Source organism: Nerophis lumbriciformis, linkage group LG07, assembly GCF_033978685.3.
Source record: "Nerophis lumbriciformis linkage group LG07, RoL_Nlum_v2.1, whole genome shotgun sequence".
Taxonomy (NCBI): Eukaryota; Metazoa; Chordata; class Actinopteri; order Syngnathiformes; family Syngnathidae; genus Nerophis; species Nerophis lumbriciformis.
The window spans coordinates 31,788,242-31,810,448 of NC_084554.2; the positions used below are offsets into that span (position 1 = coordinate 31,788,242).

General features: G+C 41.1%; 1 protein-coding gene across 1 annotated transcript in view; it reads left to right on the plus strand.

Moving 5' to 3' along the window:
* Positions 1-5,912, plus strand: part of ofcc1 (orofacial cleft 1 candidate 1) — a 219,548-nt gene extending 213,636 nt beyond the window's left edge. Inside the window, exons 17-18 of the mRNA XM_072913410.1 lie at positions 5,245-5,368; positions 5,520-5,912. Coding sequence (XP_072769511.1) covers positions 5,245-5,368; positions 5,520-5,590 — 195 coding nt within the window. The 3' untranslated portion in view covers positions 5,591-5,912. The remainder of the gene's footprint in view (positions 1-5,244; positions 5,369-5,519) is intronic.
* Positions 5,913-22,207: the final 16,295 nt, after the last annotated feature.

The window sequence follows — 22,207 nt, forward strand, 5'->3', positions numbered from 1 at the left end:
AATCTATCGAATATTAATTATTTAAAAGATGAACAGAGAACTTTTTCTCTCTGTCGTTATCCAATATGTCGGCTGTTCTGTTTTGGATTTCCCAGCTGTGAGTGGTTGAAGTAGCACGTCATTCAAGATATGTTGTCCAATCACATACAATTATTTTTTTTTACAAGGCCCCGCCTTCTGAAATACATCTCCTATTGAGAGGTCCCAGATCCTTGTGTGGAGCTCAGCGAACTACAAGGATCTGGCAAGAGTCAGGCTAGGTCTCTGGAGCTTTTTCAAAAATGTATGAAAAATGGAAAAAGATGAGGGAAATAATTTATTTTTTGTTTTAATATGATTTCTGTAGGAGGACAAACATGACCCAAACCTCCCTAATTGTTAGAAATCACACTGTTTATATTAAACAAGCTTCAGTGATTAGAGACTATTTGGCGAGAGCCGTTTTGTCCTACTAATTTTGGCGGTCTTTGAACTCACAGTAGTTTGTTTACATGTACAACTTTCTCCGACTTTCTAAGACATGTTTTATGCCACTCCTTTTTTTTGTCTCATTTTATCCACCAAACTTTTAATGCTGTGCGTGAAGGCACAAAGGTGAGCTTTGTTGATGTTATTGACTTGTGTGGAGTGCTAATCAGGCATATTTGGTCAGTGCATGACTGCAAGCTAATCGATGCTAACATGCTATTTAGGCTAGCTTTATGTACATATTGCATCATTATGCCTCGTGTGTAGGTATATTTGAGCTCATTAATTTCCTTTAAGTCCTCTTAATTCAATTCATATTTGCATGTGTCATGACATATTATCTGTATGTAACAATGGCCACATTTCTGATCGTTATTTGTGGGCCGTTATAGACCACAGCAAATGTTACCCAGCTTACAAAGTTTGTAATAAATCCATTAGAAAAAGATAGCCTGACGTTTTCTTTAACATCTATACCTTTGGCATTTTTATGCCAGTAATTTCCAGGAATGATCTCACCCTCTGAGAAGCCTTCTTTTTAATAATGATATCGAATGTTGTAAAAATGTGTAGAATAAATATTGCATTTCAACATTTCTGTCAACAAAGATTTGCGTCAGCCTGCAACACATAGTAATTTTGATAGTAGGCCAATATAGCTATTATAGAAACTTGGTTCATGTGTTGTCTTCATTATAACACTTACACTTGGCTTTGAATTTTTTGCGGCTCCGGACAGATTATTTTTTTGTATTTTCGGTCCAATATGGCTCTTTCCAAATTTTGGGTTGCCGACCCCTGACCTAGGAAGACAAGGCACCTTTAGACATTTTCTTAGGCGTATGTCAGAGTTGGGTATCTCTTGCAAAAATATACAGACTGGATCAGCAGCCGAGGGAAAGTCATTCTATTTTTTGTGGATCCATGTAAAAATGCACGTCCATGATTTTCAATTGTCACTAGTCACATTTATATGACAGGGCGTTTTTAGACATTTTCTGTAATTCATGGATATGTAATCAAAAACCACAGCAAAACATAAAGAATGGACCTTAATTTGTCTAAAGGTGCACATCCAAGACACCCGGTGTATTTACTTTTGTTAACATTCCAGGTCAGGCATTTTTAGACATTTTCTTTACTTCAGGGGTAGTTTGAAAGTTAGTATCTTAGGCACACACATACAAAAAAACAATAAATTATAGGCTCCAGCGCCACCCGCGACCCCAAAGGGAATAAGTGGTAGAAAATGGATGGACGGATATTATTTTTGACTAATGTCAAAATTCTTATTCTTGATTTAAATGGACACTTTCAACATTTTTTGGTGGGGTTGTTTTAGACATTTTCTTTAATTCATGGATATGTAGGCAAAATTAAAAAAAAAAAAAAATGCAATGGCCTATTGATTGATTTGATTCATATAAAGATGCACTTCCATTACATTATGTTGATTGTACTTTAGTAAACATTCTAAGTATGGCATTTTAGACATTTCCTAAATTCAGGGATAGGCAACAGGTAATTATCTCTGGCAAAAAAATAAATAAATAAATAAATAATTGAAGAACAAAACCAAAGAAAAAGTTATTATATTATTGTTAACCAATATAAACATGCATATTCATGATTTTAAATGGTAATTTTCAACATCGTGTGGTGGGCTTTTTTAAAAACTTTTTTTTTTGTATTTACAAAACCCAAAACCAGTGAAGTTGGCACATTGTGTAAATTGTGAATAAAAACAGAATACAATGATTTGCAAATTGTTTTCAACTTGTATTCAATTGAATAGACTGCAAAGACAAGATATTTAATGTTCGAAGTGAGAAACTTTTTTTTTGTTTTTTTCAAATAATCATTAACTTAGAATTTAATGCAGTAGCACATTACAAAAAAGTTGGCACAGGGGCATGTTTACCACTGTGTTACATGGCCTTTCCTTTTAACAACACTCAGTAAACGTTTGGGAACTGAGGAGTCCAAATTTTTAAGCTTTTCAGGTGGAATTCTTTCCCATTCTTGCTTGATGTACAGCTTAAGTTGTTCAACAGTCCGGGGTCTCCGTTGTGGTATTTTAGACTTCATAATGTGCCACATATTTTCAATGGGAGACAGGTCTGGACTACAGGCAGGCCAGTCCAGTACCCGCACTCTTACTATGAAGCCACGCTGTTGTAACACGTGGCTTGGCATTGTCTTGCTGAAATAAGCAGGGGCGTCCGAGATAACGTTGCTTGTATGACAACATATGTTGCTCCAAAACCTGTATGTACCTTTCAGCATTAATGGTGCCTTCACAGATGTGTAAGTTACCCATGCCTTGGGCACTAACACACCCCCATACCATCACAGATGCTGGCTTTTGAACTTTGCGCCTACAACAATCCGGATGGTTATTTTCCTCTTTGATCCGGAGGACACGACGTCCACAGTTATCAAAAACAATTTGAAATGTGGACTCGTCAGAACGCTTTTCCACTTTGCAGCAGTCCATCTTAGATGATCTAGGGTCCAGCAAAGCGGACGGCATTTCTGGGTGTTGCTGATAAATGGCTTTCGCTTTGCATTATAGAGTTTTAACTTGCACTCACAGATGTAATGCCAAACTGTAGTTACTGACAGTGGTTTTCTGAAGTGTTCCTGAGCCCATGTGGTGATATCCTTTACACACTGATGTCGGTTTTTGATGCAGTACCGCCTGAGGAATCAAAGCATTCAATGTTGGTTGTTGGCCTTGCTGCTTACATTCAGTGATTTCTCCAGATTCTCTGAACCTTTTGATGATATTACGGACCGTAGATGGTGAAATCCCTAAATTCCTTACAATAGCTTGTTGAGAATTGTTGTTCTTAAACTGTTCGGGTGAGAAAAAATATATATTCAGTCCAAGACTGGGCCCCTGGAGAGGGGGTCCGGACTGAGGCCAAGGGAAAAAAAACTCATAGCCATAGCACACATAAACATGTGTGTAAGAGGGAAACATCAAAGAACACAAAAGACAATAAATACATTAAAAGAGCAGAGCTGATGCAAACAGACAATTCTACATACAGCCACAAAAGTAAAACAAAAAAAACAACAACAAAAAAACATATACACTGTGGTGGCCTCTGCGGTGTTCCACGCCATCGTCTGCTGGGATGGGGGCAGCATGGCCAAAGACAGGAGCAGACCCAACAAAGCAACCGAGAGAGCCGACTCCACCCTCGGCCGCCCATTAACTCTCGGCCAGTGTTCAGTCCGCATGGATGAGCGAGTATGAGTCTGAGGTGTCCGATACCTGCTCATTCAGCCAAGACACTAAAAATATATGTGTTGTCACTTTAATTAACATTCTTTGATAGTCATTATTTTTAGACATTTTCTGTAATTTAGGGAAATTTATTTTTGGCCAAAAAAATCTATAGAAATACAGTTTTGTTTGGATCCATTTAAGATGCACACCAATGATTTTTAAATGTCACTTTATTGTAGAATAACACATACGTATAATAACAGTATTTAAACATAGTGGTATGTAGGTGGTGTTGATCCAAGTCATGATTGTTGGCCTATTCTGCACAATACTGTTCTGCACAACACTATTCATCTTCGCTATGTTACTTAGAGCAGTGTTTTTCAACCACTGTGCCGCGGTGAGATACAGTCTGGTGTGCCGTGGGAGATTATGTAATTTCACCTAATTGGGTTAAAAATATTTTTTGCACACCAGTAATTTTAATCCGCAAATAATGTGCCGTTGTTGAGTGTCGGTGCTGTCTAGAGCTCGGCAGACTCACCATGTTATTCTCTTCCATATCAGTAGGTGGCAGCAGGTAGCTAATTGCTTTGCAGATGTCAGTAACACGTCGTGTCATGATCACAATATGCAGACGACAGCGGGAGGCAGCGTGCAGGTAAAAAGGTATCTAATTCTCAAACCAAAAATAACAAAAGGTGAGCGCTGCTAAGAAAAGGCATTGACGCTTAGGCATGGCTATGCAAAACGAAACTAAAACTGAACTGGCTGCAAAGTAAGCAAAACACAAAATGCTGGACGACAGCAAAGACTTACAGCGCGTGGAGCAGACGGCGTCCACAAAGTACATGACATGACAATCAACAATGTCCCCACAAAGAAGGATAGCGTCCGCACAACTTATATAGTCTTGATTGTGAAAACAAAGCAGGTGCGGAGAATAGCGCTCAAGGAAGACACAATACCGCAACAGGAAAAAACTACAAAATAGGGGCGCAAGACAAGAAGTAAAACACTACACACAGGAAAACACCAAAAAACTCACAATAAGTCACGGGGTGATGTGTCAGGTTGTGACACTTAATTTGAGATAAGATGAGCTATCGTGATGCATGGTTGGTTATGGGTTGTCATATCCAACAATTGCGAGAACGACTCTTTATCGTCAATATCGGCTACTGAGTTGAATTGTTTAATGATTTGTGCTTGTGGTGTGCCTCAGGATTTTTTCAATGAAAAAAATGTGCCTGGGTTTAAAAAAGGTTGAAAAACACTGACTTAGAAAGTTCATGCGAGGTCCTACAGTACACAAAGTAGGCCAAACTACAGTTGTGAGCGCTATTTCCCTTCTGGGACAAGACGTAGACACTGAAGTACATGACATGACAGTACTACACATGAGCCTGCAGGAGAACAATGGTATTTGTATTTTCCCATGCCTGATACAAAAGACTGCAGGCTTTCAAAGGAGCTGCTCAGTTCATGCATCATATTACATCAGAGAGACTCTCACTGATTGTGTGCTTTCGCTCAAGGTGATTGGCAACCTGGACAGGTCGGACAACACAACCAGGACCATGTCCACCCCGGCCCCGAGGACGCACCGGGAGCGACCGGGCGTCCCCCGGCAGCTAAGAAAGCGAAAGAAGCTCTTCGGACGTGAGTACTGTTAACGGAAATTTCAATTCCCACGAGATAATACTGCACAATAAGACACCAATGACTCTTCTCAAACATGTGTCCCTCCTATGTGTGCAAACATTTGTTTAACTAAACTTCACAGTTTTAATGGCTTGCTCCGTCCCCTCAGGGTGTGCTCGTGTCGAGCCGGTGGGAGGAAGCAGGTGTGACTCCGGTTTAGCACAAGACCTCAACCAATGAGAATCCAGCACTGGGAGGTATGACTCCAAACTGAGAACAACTGTCACTTTTTCCTGTATGCACATGATACTTTACAATATCAGCAATAAGGATGTAACAGTAACAGCTAAAATAGCAATGCTGCCTTGCTATTAAGCGGGGTAATATCCTGACCGGCTTGATTTCTATTGAATATGTGTCGGCTGTAGCCCGTGCTGAGCGTAATAAAGTAGCACACAAATCAGACCATAATGGCCGCCTACTTACGCATATTGCTTCATTAAAGGTTGTGAGCTTATTAGCATGTGTCCTTTAAAGATTTTATAGATAGCTAATACTGAGCTTAATAACATGTCATTTCTATTAATGATGAGTCTCCTTTATGGGCGGACATTACACACTGTAACGCCTCTGCTGTTCTCAGGCACGAGGTGGAGTGTTTGCTATGATATGCTGTTATGCTTTTGATGACCTTATTTAGTAAACCACATTAAAACTAGCAGTATTGTACTCTATTAATCTGAAGATTATTTATATGTGGTATTTTTAGGTGCAAATAATAATAGCTATGTACACTACATTGCCAAAAGTATTTGGCCACCTGCATTGACTCACATATGAACTTGAAGTGGTATCCCATTCCTAACCCATAGGGTTCAATATGATGTCGGTCCACCTTTTGCAGCTATTATAGCTTCAACTCTTCTGGGAAGGCTGTCCACAAGGTTGCGGAGTGTGTTTATAGGAATTTTCCACCATTCTTCCAAAAGCGCATTGGTGAGGTCACACACTGATGTTGGTGGAGAAGGCCTGGCTCTCAGTCTCCGTTCTAATTAATCCCAAAGGTGTTCTATCGGGTTCAGGTCAGGAGTCTGTGCAGGCCAGTCAAGTTCATCCACACCAGACTCTGTCATCCATGTCTTTATGGACCTTGCTTTGTGCACTGGTGCACAGTCATGTTGGAAGAGGTGATGCTGGTGCTACAGAGGTAGCATCAGCATTCATAGAGATGATGTGTGACTCGTTTTTTTGCAGAAGGTTCTTAATAACAGCAGAGCGCTTCTTTAACTCTGACAAAATAATAGACTAAAATCAAATGTCTACTGTAGAGGAAGCTGGTTCTCCGGAACATACAAAATAAGACCAATAGTGAAGGAGAAAGTCCGGCCCCCCCAGTCCTTAGCTTTCTGGAAATGTGGTCCCTAAAACAATTTATTTGAATATTCATGCAGAATGTTAAATGTTGCTTAAAACAATGCCTCTAAAGCAGGGGTATCAAACGCACGGCCCGTGGGCCGTATCAGGCCCGCGAACAGGTTTAACGCGGCCCACGGCCCGCAAAATGAGTTTGCTAGGTATAAAAATGTAAGAAACGGCCTTTCTAAATGTGTCTGCTGGGTGTCGCAATAGCAATTCCAGTGTGAACCACATCACACTGTTTTGAATTGGACACTCTGGATTGGCTGCCGCTACTCCAATGACGGCACGATGTGCACTCTGAACTCCATTGTAAAAATGTATGTTTCTACTTTTGTTGTTTGTTCTATTTTATTTTATGCTTAAATCTACCATGTTCACATTAGTTACGTTTGTAGTCATGTTACCTTTAATTCGGTTATTATGGTGTCATATTGATAATTGTTTTGATGATATTATGATTGTAATATTTGAATGATGATAAATGAATGTGTTGTGGCAGTTGTGGATGTCAACAATGTGGTTGGGGGTTTGAGGAAACACTTGGTTGCTTCTCCAAACGCGTCTTTAGTTTAACGAATTTGTAAATACACTGAGGAAAAAGTCTTAGTTCAATGTGTTCTTCATGGTGTCTTTGAAACTGCGGCAAATTTTTCTTCAGACTTTTCAACTTAAAGTGTTTTGCCAAGAGGATTATTTGTCATGTGTACATTTTCAGATTGTGCTTGTTCTAGTCTTGGCCAAAGTAAGATAAAGAAAACAATTTTGAATTTGTCTTTATTTTAAAATTATTATGCCATGATTTTACCAGTCCGGCCCGTGTGGGAATAGATTTTCCTCCCTGCGGCCCCTGAGCTAAAATGAGTTTGACACCCCTGCTCTAAAGTTAATACAAATAAATTACAGCAGAGTTGCGTCACCACTTTCAACACTGCCATTTATTCATTCATGCGCGTGTCCTTTATTTTTAGCAATGTACAGGAAGTGCTAGGTTAAATAACACTGTTATGTGTCCATCTGCCTTTTGACACAAGCCAGAGCCAAAAGAGGGTAATGCTGGCCAATTAGAGATCACTCTATTAAGAGTGACGGTGCTACACTCCACAATTCAATCAGGGGCATAAAGAACATGAAGCAGAGACCTCGTGGAGATGACAGGATGCTCTTGTCTCGTTTCTTTCGGCTCGCGGACTTTACCTCCGAACTACAGTATTTTTTAGTAGTTATTTTTACAAATGTCCAGATTTGCACATTTTTTTGTATATTTTTGATTAAAGAGATGCATTTCGTGTAGGCCAGGGGTGTCAAACGTACGGCCCGCGAACAGGTTTTATCTGGTCCGCGGGATGACTTTGCTGAGTATAAAAATGAGCCGACATTTTTGAATGAAAGAAACTGCTGTTCTAACTGTCTCCACTAGATGTCGCAATAGCAGTTATTTGTATCTTTGTAGATTAAGCTACATATGTAAAAAATAAAATAAACCACGTTAGTGCACCAGTCGAAGAAAATGAGCAAACTACATAAATAACATTCTGTAATTTGATTTTGATATTATTTTTTTATCTTGATAGATTGAAAATGAACACCAATGAGTTGACTGATAAACATTATCACATAATTTATTTAGAAAGTATAAATAACGACAAATAAAGATAGCATGCTATTAACCGCAACATGTAAGTGTAAAAATTTGAATTTGCTTTGAATTTTCCATGAAAACTTTACAGCGTATATTACCCAAGATATCGACACTATCCATATTCATAAGGCCCAGCCCTAGTAGAAGCGGTCGGTTCCAACGGATAACATAACTTTTCCAAATTTTGTAATATCATTGTGCTTATATGTTGATGCTGTGTTCAGGCGTCATATCATGTGTTAAAAATGTCTTCTTGGAGAACAACTTGTTACTTATTAAACCGTTTTTTGTTATTTTATTGTATCCAAATAAAAATAATATTGACTTATTTCAGCTTCTGGAGCTCAGCTTGTGTAAACAGTCCTCCTCCCTCCGGCTTTTCTTCTTCTCCTGTGAATTTAATGTTGTGACGCGCGGGGCCGCCATCCTCCACAGAGAATGGCGTATGCTTAGATGATGGAGTGGTCAAAGCGTATACGAGCAAGAAGGATCTGGTTTCCAATCAAATAAATTAGGCATGTTAATACCATTCTTAAAGTCAACATGGTCTAAAAAGGTATTTTAAAAAACAAATAAATGTGTAGTGTGTGTAAAACGGAGTGGTACAAACAGGAGGGCTGCAGGTATTGAACAGGTTCAAATATTTGATTGTTGAGCTTTTCACCACAATCTAAATTTTAAAATGATCCCTGGGAGGAAAAAAACATGAGAGAAGTGCCGCTAGGTCCCAGCGCCACACATTTGCTGATTTATGTTAAAAGCAAAAATAAGTGTTTTGCAGAGCTTTCATGGGGGGAAGCACAACTTTTTGAAGTAAATGCTTCCAGCCAAGCCGACCTGGGGATGAATATTTTTGAAAAATAGCACTTTGCCAAACTCTATGTATGAAGCCCTCAGCATGACGCGTTCAGTTTGGATTCAAAAGTGCATCGGCAGTTCTTCGGGCAAATTGGTTTGAATTAGACTTACTCAACTTAATGAAAGGGATTGAAATTGCATACACCTTGGATGCTTGGTGTTTGTTTTGATCATTTCCAGCCATTCGTAGTTGGTTTCAAAATGCAAATAACTCTGTGTTTCATGCCGCCAAAGAGAAACAGCTTTAGTCACCATTGTTTATTTTATTATAATTATTGTAAATCATTTCTTACTGCTGGAGGTGTCTTAGAATAATTGATTTTGAATATCCGATATTACATATCGGGTATACAAGTATCAAATGATTGCCTTTCATCTAAAATCTCCGATACAAGCAGTCCTGCACATACTTGTTGGTCACAAAAAACATTCATGAAGTTTGGTTGGTTTATGAATTTATTATGAGTCTACTGAAAATGTGACACAATCTGCTGGGTCAAAAGTATACATACAGCAATGTTAATATTTGGTTCCATGTCCCTTGACAAGTTTCACTGCAATAAGGCGCTTTTGGTAGCCATCCACAAGCTTCTGGAAAGCTTCTGGTTGAATTTTTGACCACTCCTCTTGACAAAATTGGTGCAGTTCAGCTAAATGTGTTGGTTTTCTGACATGGACTTGTTTCTTCAGCATTGTCCACACGTTTAAGTCAGGAGTTTGAGAAGGCCATTCTAAAACCTTCATTCTAGCCTGATTTAGCCATTCCTTTACCACTTTTGACGTGAGTTTGGGGTCCTTGTCGTGTTGGAACACCCAACAGCGCCCAAGACCCAACCTCCGATTTTAGGTTGTCCTGAAGAATTTGGGGGAGATCCTCATTTTTCATTGTCCCATTTACTCTCTGTAAAGCACCAGTTCCATTGGCAGTAAAACAGGCCCAGAGCATAATATTACCTCCACCATGCTTGACGGTAGGTGTGGTGTTTCTGGGGTTAAAGGCCTCACCTTTTTTCCTCCAAACATATTGCTGGGTATTGTGGCCAAACAGCTAAATTTTTGTTTCATCTGACCATAGAACTTTCCTCCAGAAGGTCTTATCTTTGTCCAACTCAAGACAGCCATGACATTATGTCCTTCACAAACTCTTGACCATGACTGTGTGTGTATATATATATATATATATATATATATATGTATATATATATATATATATATATATATATATATATATATATATATATATATATATATATATATATATATATGTGTATAGGATGCCCTTGGTGAAAACATTTTGGGCAACCCTGCTCTAGATAGTGAAGTTTGATCTTCTCAGCACCAAACAATTAAACCTTACAATGTTTTTTGTTTGTTTATTTGAGGGTTTTAGCTTTTTTCTGTTATGTGGAAAAAGTGGCAAATGAGATCTGTTTATTTGCAGGGATCCCCAATAGCTGTGCTTTTGCTAGCATACATGCTACAATAACAAACAAAACATTGATTATTCAAAATGTAACAAATTAGATACGACTATGAAAACCTTCGTGTAAGACAGCCCTACTTATATTCTACACATTTCAGGCAATGTTTTAGAATAACTTCCATGATGGAATAGCAACAAACAACACATGTTTACATCCAGGCAAAATGAGTAATGTAATCCAAGAAGAGACTGGGGGCAACATTTCAGTATTTAAGGTTTTTTATTGCTTTTTCTGACTACTCTACACTTTTTAATAACATATTATTGGATGCTACATTTTAGCATATTATTGTTTATTCAACTTCCCATGACTATACCCATTACTGTGTTTGAAATAATACATAACTATTATATTTAACTGAAAAAAAATGAAATAAAATACCTTCATGCTTTATTGTAGCGATATAATTAGTTGGATTATGTTCCATCCATCCATCCATCTTCTTCCGCTCATCCGAGGCCGGGTCGCGGGGGCAGCAGCCTAAGCAGGGAAGCCCAGACTTCCCTCTTCCCAGCCACTTCGTCCAGCTCCTCCCTGGCGTTCCCAGGCCAGCCGGGAGAGATAGTCTTCCCAACGTGTCCTGGGTCGATTATGCAAAAAAGTTAATTTTAGCAACTGAAGTCTTTTTACCGGATTTATGTGGGAATTTGTGTTCATTTATCCAGAGATTTGTCTCTATATTTGAGTGTCGCATTCCACAATCTGCTCTTCTGCCAAAACTATGTTCAACCTGACAGAACAAGTGTTACAGCAGCAGAAGCACTAATATGCAAATTAGATGTACATTCCAGGCCTCTGTCAGGTTTTTTTTTCCATCCGAGCTGTATACTTCTCCACCGACCCTGAACGCGATTTCCTGGTGCTTAAGCTGTGCAGAAACACAGCAAAAGAAGCTATAGGACGTCAACATCGTGCTACATTTCAGTGGCATCTGGATGGATCATGTGCCTCCCTGCACACATATTTATTTATTTGCTTCCCTTCCACGGTGAAGTCAGGGAGGCAGATGTCCTGCTCACAGGAGAAATCATTTGCAGTGGGGGGTTTGAAAGAAAAAAAAAAGCAAAAGGGAGGTGGAGGGAAGAAAAAAAAATATGAATATGCAAATCTAGTCACAGTGTGGAACCTTGTAATGAGTGGGAAATGTAGACGCCATCTTTCATTATGCAGAGGTCATTGCTTAATGCCAGGCAGCTGGGCCTAGCTTCGTTTCTCAGCCACCTCCCTCCTCTCCTGTCATCTCATAGCAACTTGAAGCAAAGAGTGGCACAAAGAAACATGGCACACACACACACACACACACACACACACACACACACACACACACACACACACACACACACACACACACACACACACACACACTTTAACACCAAACACTTAAAATACCTGCATATGAACGCCTAACTAATTTACACCAACTTTTTATACCTATCTTATTTGACAATGACAATCCATACTGAATTGAGGTAAAAATAATAAGATTTTAGTTGTAATATCATTATTTTCATTAGCATTTGTTCTTCTATTTCTGTCCCTCGCAGTTTTTTTTGTATTTCTTTGGCACCGACTACACAGGAATTTGTCGATTTAATATTAGCATTCTTTCTACTATTTTAATTATTAAAATATTATTTTTCCCATTTATTTGTAATGTAATGTAGTTGTAATCTTCATATTAAATCATTTAAATTGTAAAAAATCATCTCTGTTTGTTGTTCAAATAAATGGATTATTATCTCAAACAGCGCCCCACGCGACCCCAAAGGGAATAAGCGGTAGAAAATGGATGGATGGATGGATAGTCAATCAAAATGGACTCATTAAATAACTAATTATATTTTTACAATGTATATATTTCTTTATTACATTACATCCATCCATCCATTTTCTACCGCTTCTCCCCTTTTGGGGTCACGGGGGTGCTGGAGCCTATCCCAGCTGCACCCGGGCGGAAGGCGGGGTACACCCCGAAAAAGTCGCCCCCTCATCACAGGGCCAACACAGATAGACAGACAACATTCACACACTCGGGCCAATTACATTACAATTATTATCATTTTGCCCATTTGTAATATAATGTAGTTGTGATCATATGTTTGACTATTATTTCAATTAAATTAATTTCTGTTAAATTAATGCAAAATTAATTATCATAGAGGTTAATTAAAATAAATCATTACAACATGTAAATAAACTTGAAAAAATGTGTTTTGTCTTAATGTATTTTCAATTCATCCAAATTTATTGTTCTATTAATTCGTTAGATCAACAGGCGGATCGGTGCGGCGTCTTCAGTAATGCGGACGCTGTATCGATCTGTTGTGGTGAAGAAGGAGCTGAGCCGGTCGATCTACGTTCCCATTCTCACCTATGGTTATGAGCTTTGGGTTATGACCGAAAGGACAAGATCACGGGTACAAGCGGCCGAAATTAGTTTCCTCCACCGGGTGGCGGGGCTCTCCCTTAGAGATAGGGTGAGAAGCTCTGCCATCCGGGAGGAGCTCAAAGTAAAGCCGCTGCTCCTCCACATCGAGAGGAGCCAGATGAGGTGGTTCGGGCATCTGGTCAGGCTGCCACCCGAACGCCTCCCTAGGGAGGTGTTTAGGGCATGTCCGACCGGTAGGAGGCCACGGGGAAGACCCAGGACACGTTGGGAAGACTATGTCTCCCGGCTGGCCTGGGAACGCCTCGGGATCCCCCGGGAAGAGCTGGACGAAGTGGCTGGGGACAGGGAAGTCTGGGCTTCCCTGCTTAGGCTGCTGCCCCCGCGACCCAACCTCGGATAAGCGGAAGAAGATGGATGGATGGATGGACTAAATAACAAATTGTTTTTTTTACTAAATAAAATAGAAGTGGTATTATTCATTTGTACTGTACCTTGTTTTTTAATAATTGTTTAATTATTACATTATTAGTTTATTTTTTTACATTTCCTTTTTGATTAAATGTAGTTGTAATCATATATTTGTGATTATTTAAGTTAAATGAATAATGTTCACTTAAAATTCTATATAATTTTTCTAACATTCAAAAACATTATTATTAATGTTATTATTATTATCATTATCATTATCATAATCAATACTATTTTTATGTATCATTTTCAATTTATTATCAATACATTTGATACATATCTATTTGAATTATTCATTAATGATATTTTAAAGCTGCTCACAATATAGATGAAACTCCAAAAAAAAATTAATAGTGTCCAAAAGTTTGTTTACTTCAGCAATTTAAATTCAAATGTGAAGCTAATATGAGATATAAACCCAACACATGCAACGTGAGATATGACAAGCCTTTATTTGCTATAATTGTCATGATCACGGCTTGCAGTTTTTTAAAACATTGAGGTTTTTATAAGATGTAAGCCATAATCATCAAAATTATATCAAAAGAAGCCTTGAAATATTTTGAGTTGCATATATTATTATGTCATATATTAGTATCACCTTGTAAATGTAATTGCTGGAATAAACAAACTTTGAATACAAATTTAGTTTTTACCTGTAACTGTCAAGTTTAATATTGCATTTTACTTACTAAAGATGACTAAACTATGTATTTTATAAATGTATGTGATCATCCTCTACTGCACAAACCAAACATTTTGGGCAAAATTACATTTTGGGATGTAGTGTATGTTTTTTGTCAACACAATACGTCTGCTCTGTTTGTGCATATGTGCACTTAAAGGGAAACTGCACTTTTTAAAAATGTTTTCATGTCATTCAGAATCCTTATGAAAGACAAGAACACGAAAGTTTTTTTTTTTTTTTTTTTTTTTGCATTCTAACGGATAGGAATTGACTCGTTCTTGGTAGCTAGCAATGCAGCTAATAGAAGCAATTCATTCTACTTCTAAATCACTTCATGCAGTCAACAATACTTCATTTACGTTCCGTAACCTGTATAACAACCAAACTGTAGCAATGTTGTTATTGTAAGAGTGAACGCCAAGGAAGTATTTTTCTATCGTAGTAACACATCGTCGCACTACGGTATTAGCTGTAAAAGCTAACTATGATGAGTTAGTTTCTACATCAGCACGAAACGCGTTTGAGTTTGTTATGTTCAGCAATGCGAAAGAACAACAATCTGTACTGACTGAAAAACAAGAATAATCAAATTACAGTATCAGTAAAGTATTAGCCCACATTTCATGTTTTGTTTGTACACAGCTAGCCAGACAGCATATGTACTGCAGTGTACGGTGATGTACTGCATGTATCATGCACAATAGTATAGTGTCTTACTCGTTTGGTCCAGTGGATTTGGGTAAACTATCTATTAATTCGCACTCTCTCGGCTTCCGTCTGCTTCAACGTGCCAGCCTCTTCTTCATGCTTGCTTCTATAAACAACAGTTCATCCCCTGTATATTCAGCTTCAAAAAGATAAAGTTGTGAATCCTCATATGTCCAAAAATAGTCGTCTTGGTTGTCTATTACCAAGTCTGCCATGATTCCGGGAGTAGGAACACATTTGTTGCAGGAAGTCGGAAGTGCGGTGCTATGGAATCGTAAATAAATGCGCCAAAGAATTAGTTCAGGCTGTGCATAAAATTACCAAAATACGGTAAATATTCTACATATTACATATTGTTATGAACATGTCTGTTACTAGTATTATATATAGACTTGCAGTATGTGTATAAAAAGTTAATTTGAGGATTTTTAGGTTATTTTAGAGGGCTTTGAATGCTAAAATGTGTTTTTTGAAATTCTATATATAATGATTGTGAATGATAGGCAAAATTCCAAAAAAGTGCAGTTCCCCTTTAAGACAGGACCAAAACAATAAAAGTGTTGTGATCCGCTGCCCGGATCATATTTTGTATTTACGTTTTCAAGATACTTGTGTTTTTGGTTAGTTTTGGACTCCTTGAGTACCTGTTTTGTACACCTGAGTTTGTTGCCATGGCTGCTTATTATTTTCACCTGCCGCGTTTGTTCCCGACACGCACCTGTTTGTCATCACTGACATTATTATTTAAGTCTGTCCTCCCTGTCATTCGTTCTGGCTTCGTAGTTTGTTTTCGTGCAACAGTTGACGACTTTTGTTCCTGCTCTGTACCTGTTAGCTTCCATGCTAAATTCCTTTGTTTTTACCTTCTAGCTCCCATGCTAGCTCTTTTAGTTTTTGCCTTATGTGCTGAGCATCCTTTTTCTTTGTTCCAGTATAATTTAGTCCGGTAAATAAATCATTTATTTTACCTTCACGCTGTGTCCGAAGTCCGTTGCATCCTGGGAGAACGAAACCCCGCATCACCATGCGCCCCGGTCGTCACAGTACGAAGCCAGCAAAAAGTTATTTCGCATCGGCCCTGACGGAGGTGGATGAAGAAGGTGCGTGGATGGTCCTCCGAGCGATGGAGGCAGAGACGCTCCGCTGCAATCCAGATGAGGAGATGATATGGGGACCTGGAGGTGTTCTGGTCCCGATCGACTCCAACTCCATCCCGATCCGCTCTCAGCCCGCTCGCACGCGTCAGCGAAGGCGGAAGTCGCACAAGACGGCTTCAGCTCGCGACAGAGACGCGCCACCCCCGCAATTCTTCCCTCCGGAACACAGCCAAGCAGCTCAGGATTCCCCTCCGCCGATGTTTGGTAATCCCATCACTCACTTTGCCAAACATTTCACTGATTGGGCTGTCAGTCAGCTGGAGACCCGCGCGGATGACGTCATCCCGTCCACTGGTGATGACGTCATAGACGAAGACATTTTTTTCAATTCAGTCAATTCTTTCTGTCAGCCGCCTCCAAATGACTTTAATTCAACAATTAAATACTATCAGGACATTTTTGTTAATTATAAGTCTAGTCAGTACCAGTCACATTCTGGTTTTCAAGCCCCACCCCCTATGGCTCAAGCTCCGCCCACTCCTCTGTTATCTCCCTCCTGGTCATCCCGACAGTCCCATATTGGGGAGATGAATAGACAATTTGGACATTTAAAAGGGGAGGAGCCTACCCCCCTCCTCACCTCCTCCTTCCCACCCCTAAAGACTGTTCCAGACTGCACAAGACGCGTCTGGGATCCGCTTCTTGAGGGGGGGGCTAGTACTGGGTGCTTTGCTAGTGGGCGGGCACAGCAGCACCCAGCCAAGCCCAAACCTCCATGCCGACCTCCGCCACCAGATCTTCGGCGTGCTAAGCCACAACCTCCTGCTCCAAGGCTGGTTCCCACACCAGCGCCGACTCAAAGGCTGGTTCCCACACCAGCGCCGGCTCCAAGGCAGGTTCCCACACCAGCGCCGGCTCCAAGGCTGGTTCCCACACCAGCGCCGGCTCCAAGGCTGGTTCCCACACCAGCGCCGGCTCCAAGGCTGGTTCCCACACCAGCGCCGGCTCCAAGGCTGGTTCCCGCACCAGCGCCGACTCCAAGTCTGGTTTCCGCACCAGCACCGACTCCAAGTCTGGTTTCCGTACCAGCACCTGTTTCCACGGCAACGACAACAACAGCCCGGACGCCCGCCACTCTGACGCCACCATCAACCCTGGTGGTCCTGCAAACACCATCCTCTCCACCTCCTGCTCCATCGCTGCAAAGCACACGAAACCCCGCAGTGACCGACCAAGTAAAAAGGGCATTGCACCAACAGGCCAAACAACTTGGACAACAGGAGGAACAGTTTGGCGTTCTTGGGGCTTGCGTCAATGCCATGGCGGAACGCCAAGACGCCCGCCTTGATGTTTTGGAGAGACAGCTGGGCAGTATACTCTCCGCGCTGCAGGTGATGATTCCACCTACGGCCAACGCAGCAGTCCAGCTGAGACATTCACCACCCGCAGATACTCCGTTGCCTGATTCGTCCTTGGCTCTGCCCACGCCGACAGACGAGCCGCCTGCTCCGCCTCTGGCTCCGCCCACGCCGACAGACGAGCCGCCTGCTCCGCCTCTGGCTCCGCCCACGCCGACAGACGAGCCGCCTGCTGCGCCTCTGGCTCCGCCCACGCCGACAGACGAGCCGCCTGCTCCGCCTCTGGCTCCGCCCACGCCGACAGACGAGCCGCCTGCTCCGCCTCTGGCTCCGCCCACGCCGACGGCGCCTCCTGCTTCCACGGCGACGACGGCGCCTCCTGCTTCCACGGCGACGACGACGCCTCCTGCTTCCACGGCGACGACGACGCCTCCTGTTTCCACGGCTACGACGACGCCTCCTGTTTCCACGGCGACGACGACGCCTCCTGTTTCCACGGCGACGACGACGCCTCCTGTTTCCACGGCGACGACGACGCCGCCTGCTTCCACGGCGACGACGCCGCCTCCTGCTTCCACGGCGACGACGACGCCTCCTCTTTCCACGGCGACGACGACGCCTCCTGTTTCCACGGCGACGACGACGCCTCCTGTTTCCACGGCGACAACGACGCTTCCTGTTTCCACGATGACGCTTCCTGTTTCCACGGCGACGACGACGCTTCCTGTTTCCACGGCGACGACGACGCTTCCTGTTTCCACGGCGACGACGACGCTTCCTGTTTCCACGGCGACGACGACGCTTCCTCCTGCTTCCACGGCGACGACGACGCTTCCTCCTGCTTCCACGGCAAGGTCTGCTCTCTCCTCGTCGTCTCAGCGACCTCTGGTGTTCTGGCGGCGCAAGCGGCGCTCTCGGAGGTTAGAGTATGGACGCCAGTGGCGCAAACAGCAGCGACACCCGAGACGTAGTCGCAGAACTCTCCGGCTGCTGAACTTCTGGCGCCACTCACGCCCACCTTCTCGGCAGCCACAAATGTGGCCTTTCCGTGGTCGCCCGCCTCGCCTCCGGCAGCGGCGTTCCATTCGCCGCCGCCACCTGACTCGTCCCCGGTGGATTCGGGGACATGTGACCTGGCGACCCTCCGCCAAATCCTCCCTCCACCCTCCCTGGACTCTTGAACTTTGTTATAGTTGGGGGGGGTTTAGTTTTTCAAGGGGACATCTGGAATCTGTCCCTTAAGGGGGGGGTACTGTTGTGATCCGCTGCCCGGATCATATCTTTTATTTACGTTTTCAAGATACTTGTGTTTTTGGTTAGTTTTGGACTCCTTGAGTACCTGTTTTGTACACCTGAGTTTGTTGCCATGGCTGCTTATTATTTTCACCTGCCGCGTTTGTTCCCGACACGCACCTGTTTGTCATCACTGACATTATTATTTAAGTCTGTCCTCCCTGTCATTTGTTCTGGCTTCGTAGTTTGTTTTCGTGCAACAGTTGACGACTTTTGTTCCTGCTCTGTACCTGTTAGCTTCCATGCTAAATTCCTTTGTTTTTACCTTCTAGCTCCCATGCTAGCTCTTTTAGTTTTTGCCTTATGTGCTGAGCATCCGTTTTCTTTGTTCCAGTATAATTTAGTCCGGTAAATAAATCATTTATTTTACCTTCACGCTGTGTCCGAAGTCCGTTGCATCCTGGGAGAACGAAACCCCGCATCACCATGCGCCCCGGTCGTCACAAAAAGAGACCCATTTTTTCCCAAGCGGAGACTAAGGGCATGGCATCAAAGTGTAATATTGTAGTGTCAGACAAGCTGACATTCGACCACACACTAGAAATAGTATCAATGGAAATGCACGCTATTTAGCAAGAATAACTGACTTTTGATGATTCCAGTTTAAAACTGGGTCTAACCTGTCAACAACTGTCTCGTCTCGTGCGCTCACGTTCAAATAATCCCATCTCCAAGTACTAAAAATGTAATGAACTTCACGCTCCAGTGGCGCTGACATTGCTTAATTAATGGCTGCATTTAAAGTACATAGGGCCCCTGTAATTGATTTATATGCATGATTTGCACATACAGCTGTTGGTTCCTGTAGGAGGATCATCACTCAGAACGCGGCGGCGCTGATGAATCGTGTCGCGAGGTAATCCAGCCTTGGTAGGAAATTCAGGGAGGATCGGGAACAACTTGGTGCAAGTCTTTGTCTTCAGCTGCATAGTTTGACGTGGCACCTTGCGATACTTAAAAAGCTCATTTTTCAAGAGTCAGCATTTCTGCAGCACTTATGCATGTGCTACACTACACTTCTAATTAATGTTTTTCTACGTGAAGATCACAAGGTCAATGACCATTAACCGTTATTTGTTCCTTTTGGACCGGGCCTCTGAGGACCCCTTGGATCAATCCTGCCCACCTAAGAGAATAAGTGAGCATATTCCTATCGCTGGCATATTGATTTTTTTCCCATATTGTGTGCAGGGTGTGCACTGTACAAATCCATCTTCTTTTATGTATTATGTAGTGATAGTATACTTTACAGGAATAATCAAACACAATATGCAAATTTTCAGCTTTTTTGGGGGGTCAAATTGTATCCATGATGTCGTTTGGCAGGAAAAGTTGTTCTGTGGAGAAATATTCGGGAATAAAACCTCATGGACAATAATCATGGCCGTGTACTATATCAGAGTGCCGAATCAATATCACATTACTTTGAGTACGAGAGTATACACAAGACTCATCAAATTGATTATTTTTGATGCTACAATGGCGGTTTCATTTCGCGACGACGGCGACTGTTCAATTACGGCGTTGTGTTGGCGTTGAAGGAAAAATAGAAACGGCAACAAGACAAATGGTGGTTTATTTGACTAACTACTGCAAAAGGAACACAAATGGGAAAGGCAGCAGGAATGAGGGATGGCGTGTCAGCGTCAAGCTCTGCTTAAAAGATGACTTGCTTCATCTGACATTGAAATGTTCATGAATATATTTCCCCAAACAAAATTTATCATAAAAGTTGGTCGCAGGGCCGTAATGTCACAGCAGAGATTAGTCAATTTCCTAATGGATCGTGTTGTGTGGAAATGTTAAGCAGCTACAGTGTGCCTCCCTGGCGTTCTCACAGGCGCCATCATTCTTTTTGCTTGGCGATCATAAATCCACAATGACTATTTTTATCACTGATTCAGGCATAAAGGGTTTTAGAAAACAAACATTCTTATTCTAAAAGGTCAGGTAAAAACCAAAGCAATGTTTCCCATAATGTAATAAAAAATAATCCATTCCAGACAACCGGACCTATTGACAGAAAACACCATATATGGAGCATGATTATTGGTTTACATGCATAAACGATGTGCAATACATATAAATGATGAATGAACATTTAACATTACAGGACTATTGTTACTTAATGACAGTGTTTCTCCTCTTCTTCATCAAAGTGCTGGCACTCACAACTTTTTTTGGCCCCATGGTAGTTAATTTAGTACGGTAATCAAAGTCAATAACAAACACATTACATTTTTCGTTTGGACAGTCGATTATGCCGAAAACAGAATTGTAAGAAAAGCAGGGGGGTGTGAAAACTAAGTTATGATTGTACTAATAACTGATACAAGCAAATAATCCATCCAGTCACTACAAGCAAATAATATACATATCAAATATTATAAATTAAGGTTTGACAGTGTTAAAAAAATATATATAAATATTATATATAAAGCACTTATTTCCATACCATACACTATATTCTGTCATTAAGTAATACAATGAAATATAATATTTTTATGATGATAATATTAATAATAATACAAAATCAAATATTTGAAATATATAATCAAACAAAAAACAATATATTGTCTTTATGTATAGTACATTTTTTTCTAAGTTTATTACCGTAATGGCCCAGATATAAGATGATATAGGGTATAAAACGTCTGAAATTCCCACTTGAGGGGGAGCTTTTCTTCCTGTCACTCGCACCTACACCAGTAACTTGTGAACCACAGCAAATATAATAGTAGTGGTACAGTATCATTCATATATATATATATATATATATATATATATATATCCATCCATTTTCTACCGCTTATTCCCTTTGGGGTCGCGGGGGGCGCTGGAGCCTATCTCAGCTACAATCGGGCGGAAGGCGGGGTACACCCTGGACAAGTCGCCACCTCATCGCAGGCATATATATATATATATATATATATATATATATATAATGTTCCCTTTAAAAAGAAAAGAAAAATAAATCCCTACGCGAGTGGGAGCAAATATAAGAAAATAAGTCTGAAATTCTCATGCGTGTCTGAGCTTTTTTTGTTGTCACTCGCAGTCACACCGGAGACTTGGAGACTACAGTACGTGTAATAGTTGTAGTGTTAAGCCACTACTGTTTTCCTACACTTTGTACCCGGCAGCTTATAAGAGAGCGGCTAATTTATGGACTTGTCTTTTTTGACGGAATTAATAAAAACTACTTTAAGTAAAAACAAAAACACTGACAGGTTGTTTTATTGTTTGTGCTTTGGCGCTATGATTTAGAAGAATTGCAGCAGTGATCTTCCATTTATTTGTAGTGCTTTAAAAAAAAAATAATAATAATAATAACCAGAGTGCTGTTAAGTCTTCTAGCTGTCCATAGCGTTTTTACTCGTATGAATTCTTCATTCATCCAAGCAACGTTTGTAAGTTTTACAATATAACTAAAACTGTTCATACTTACTAAACCAT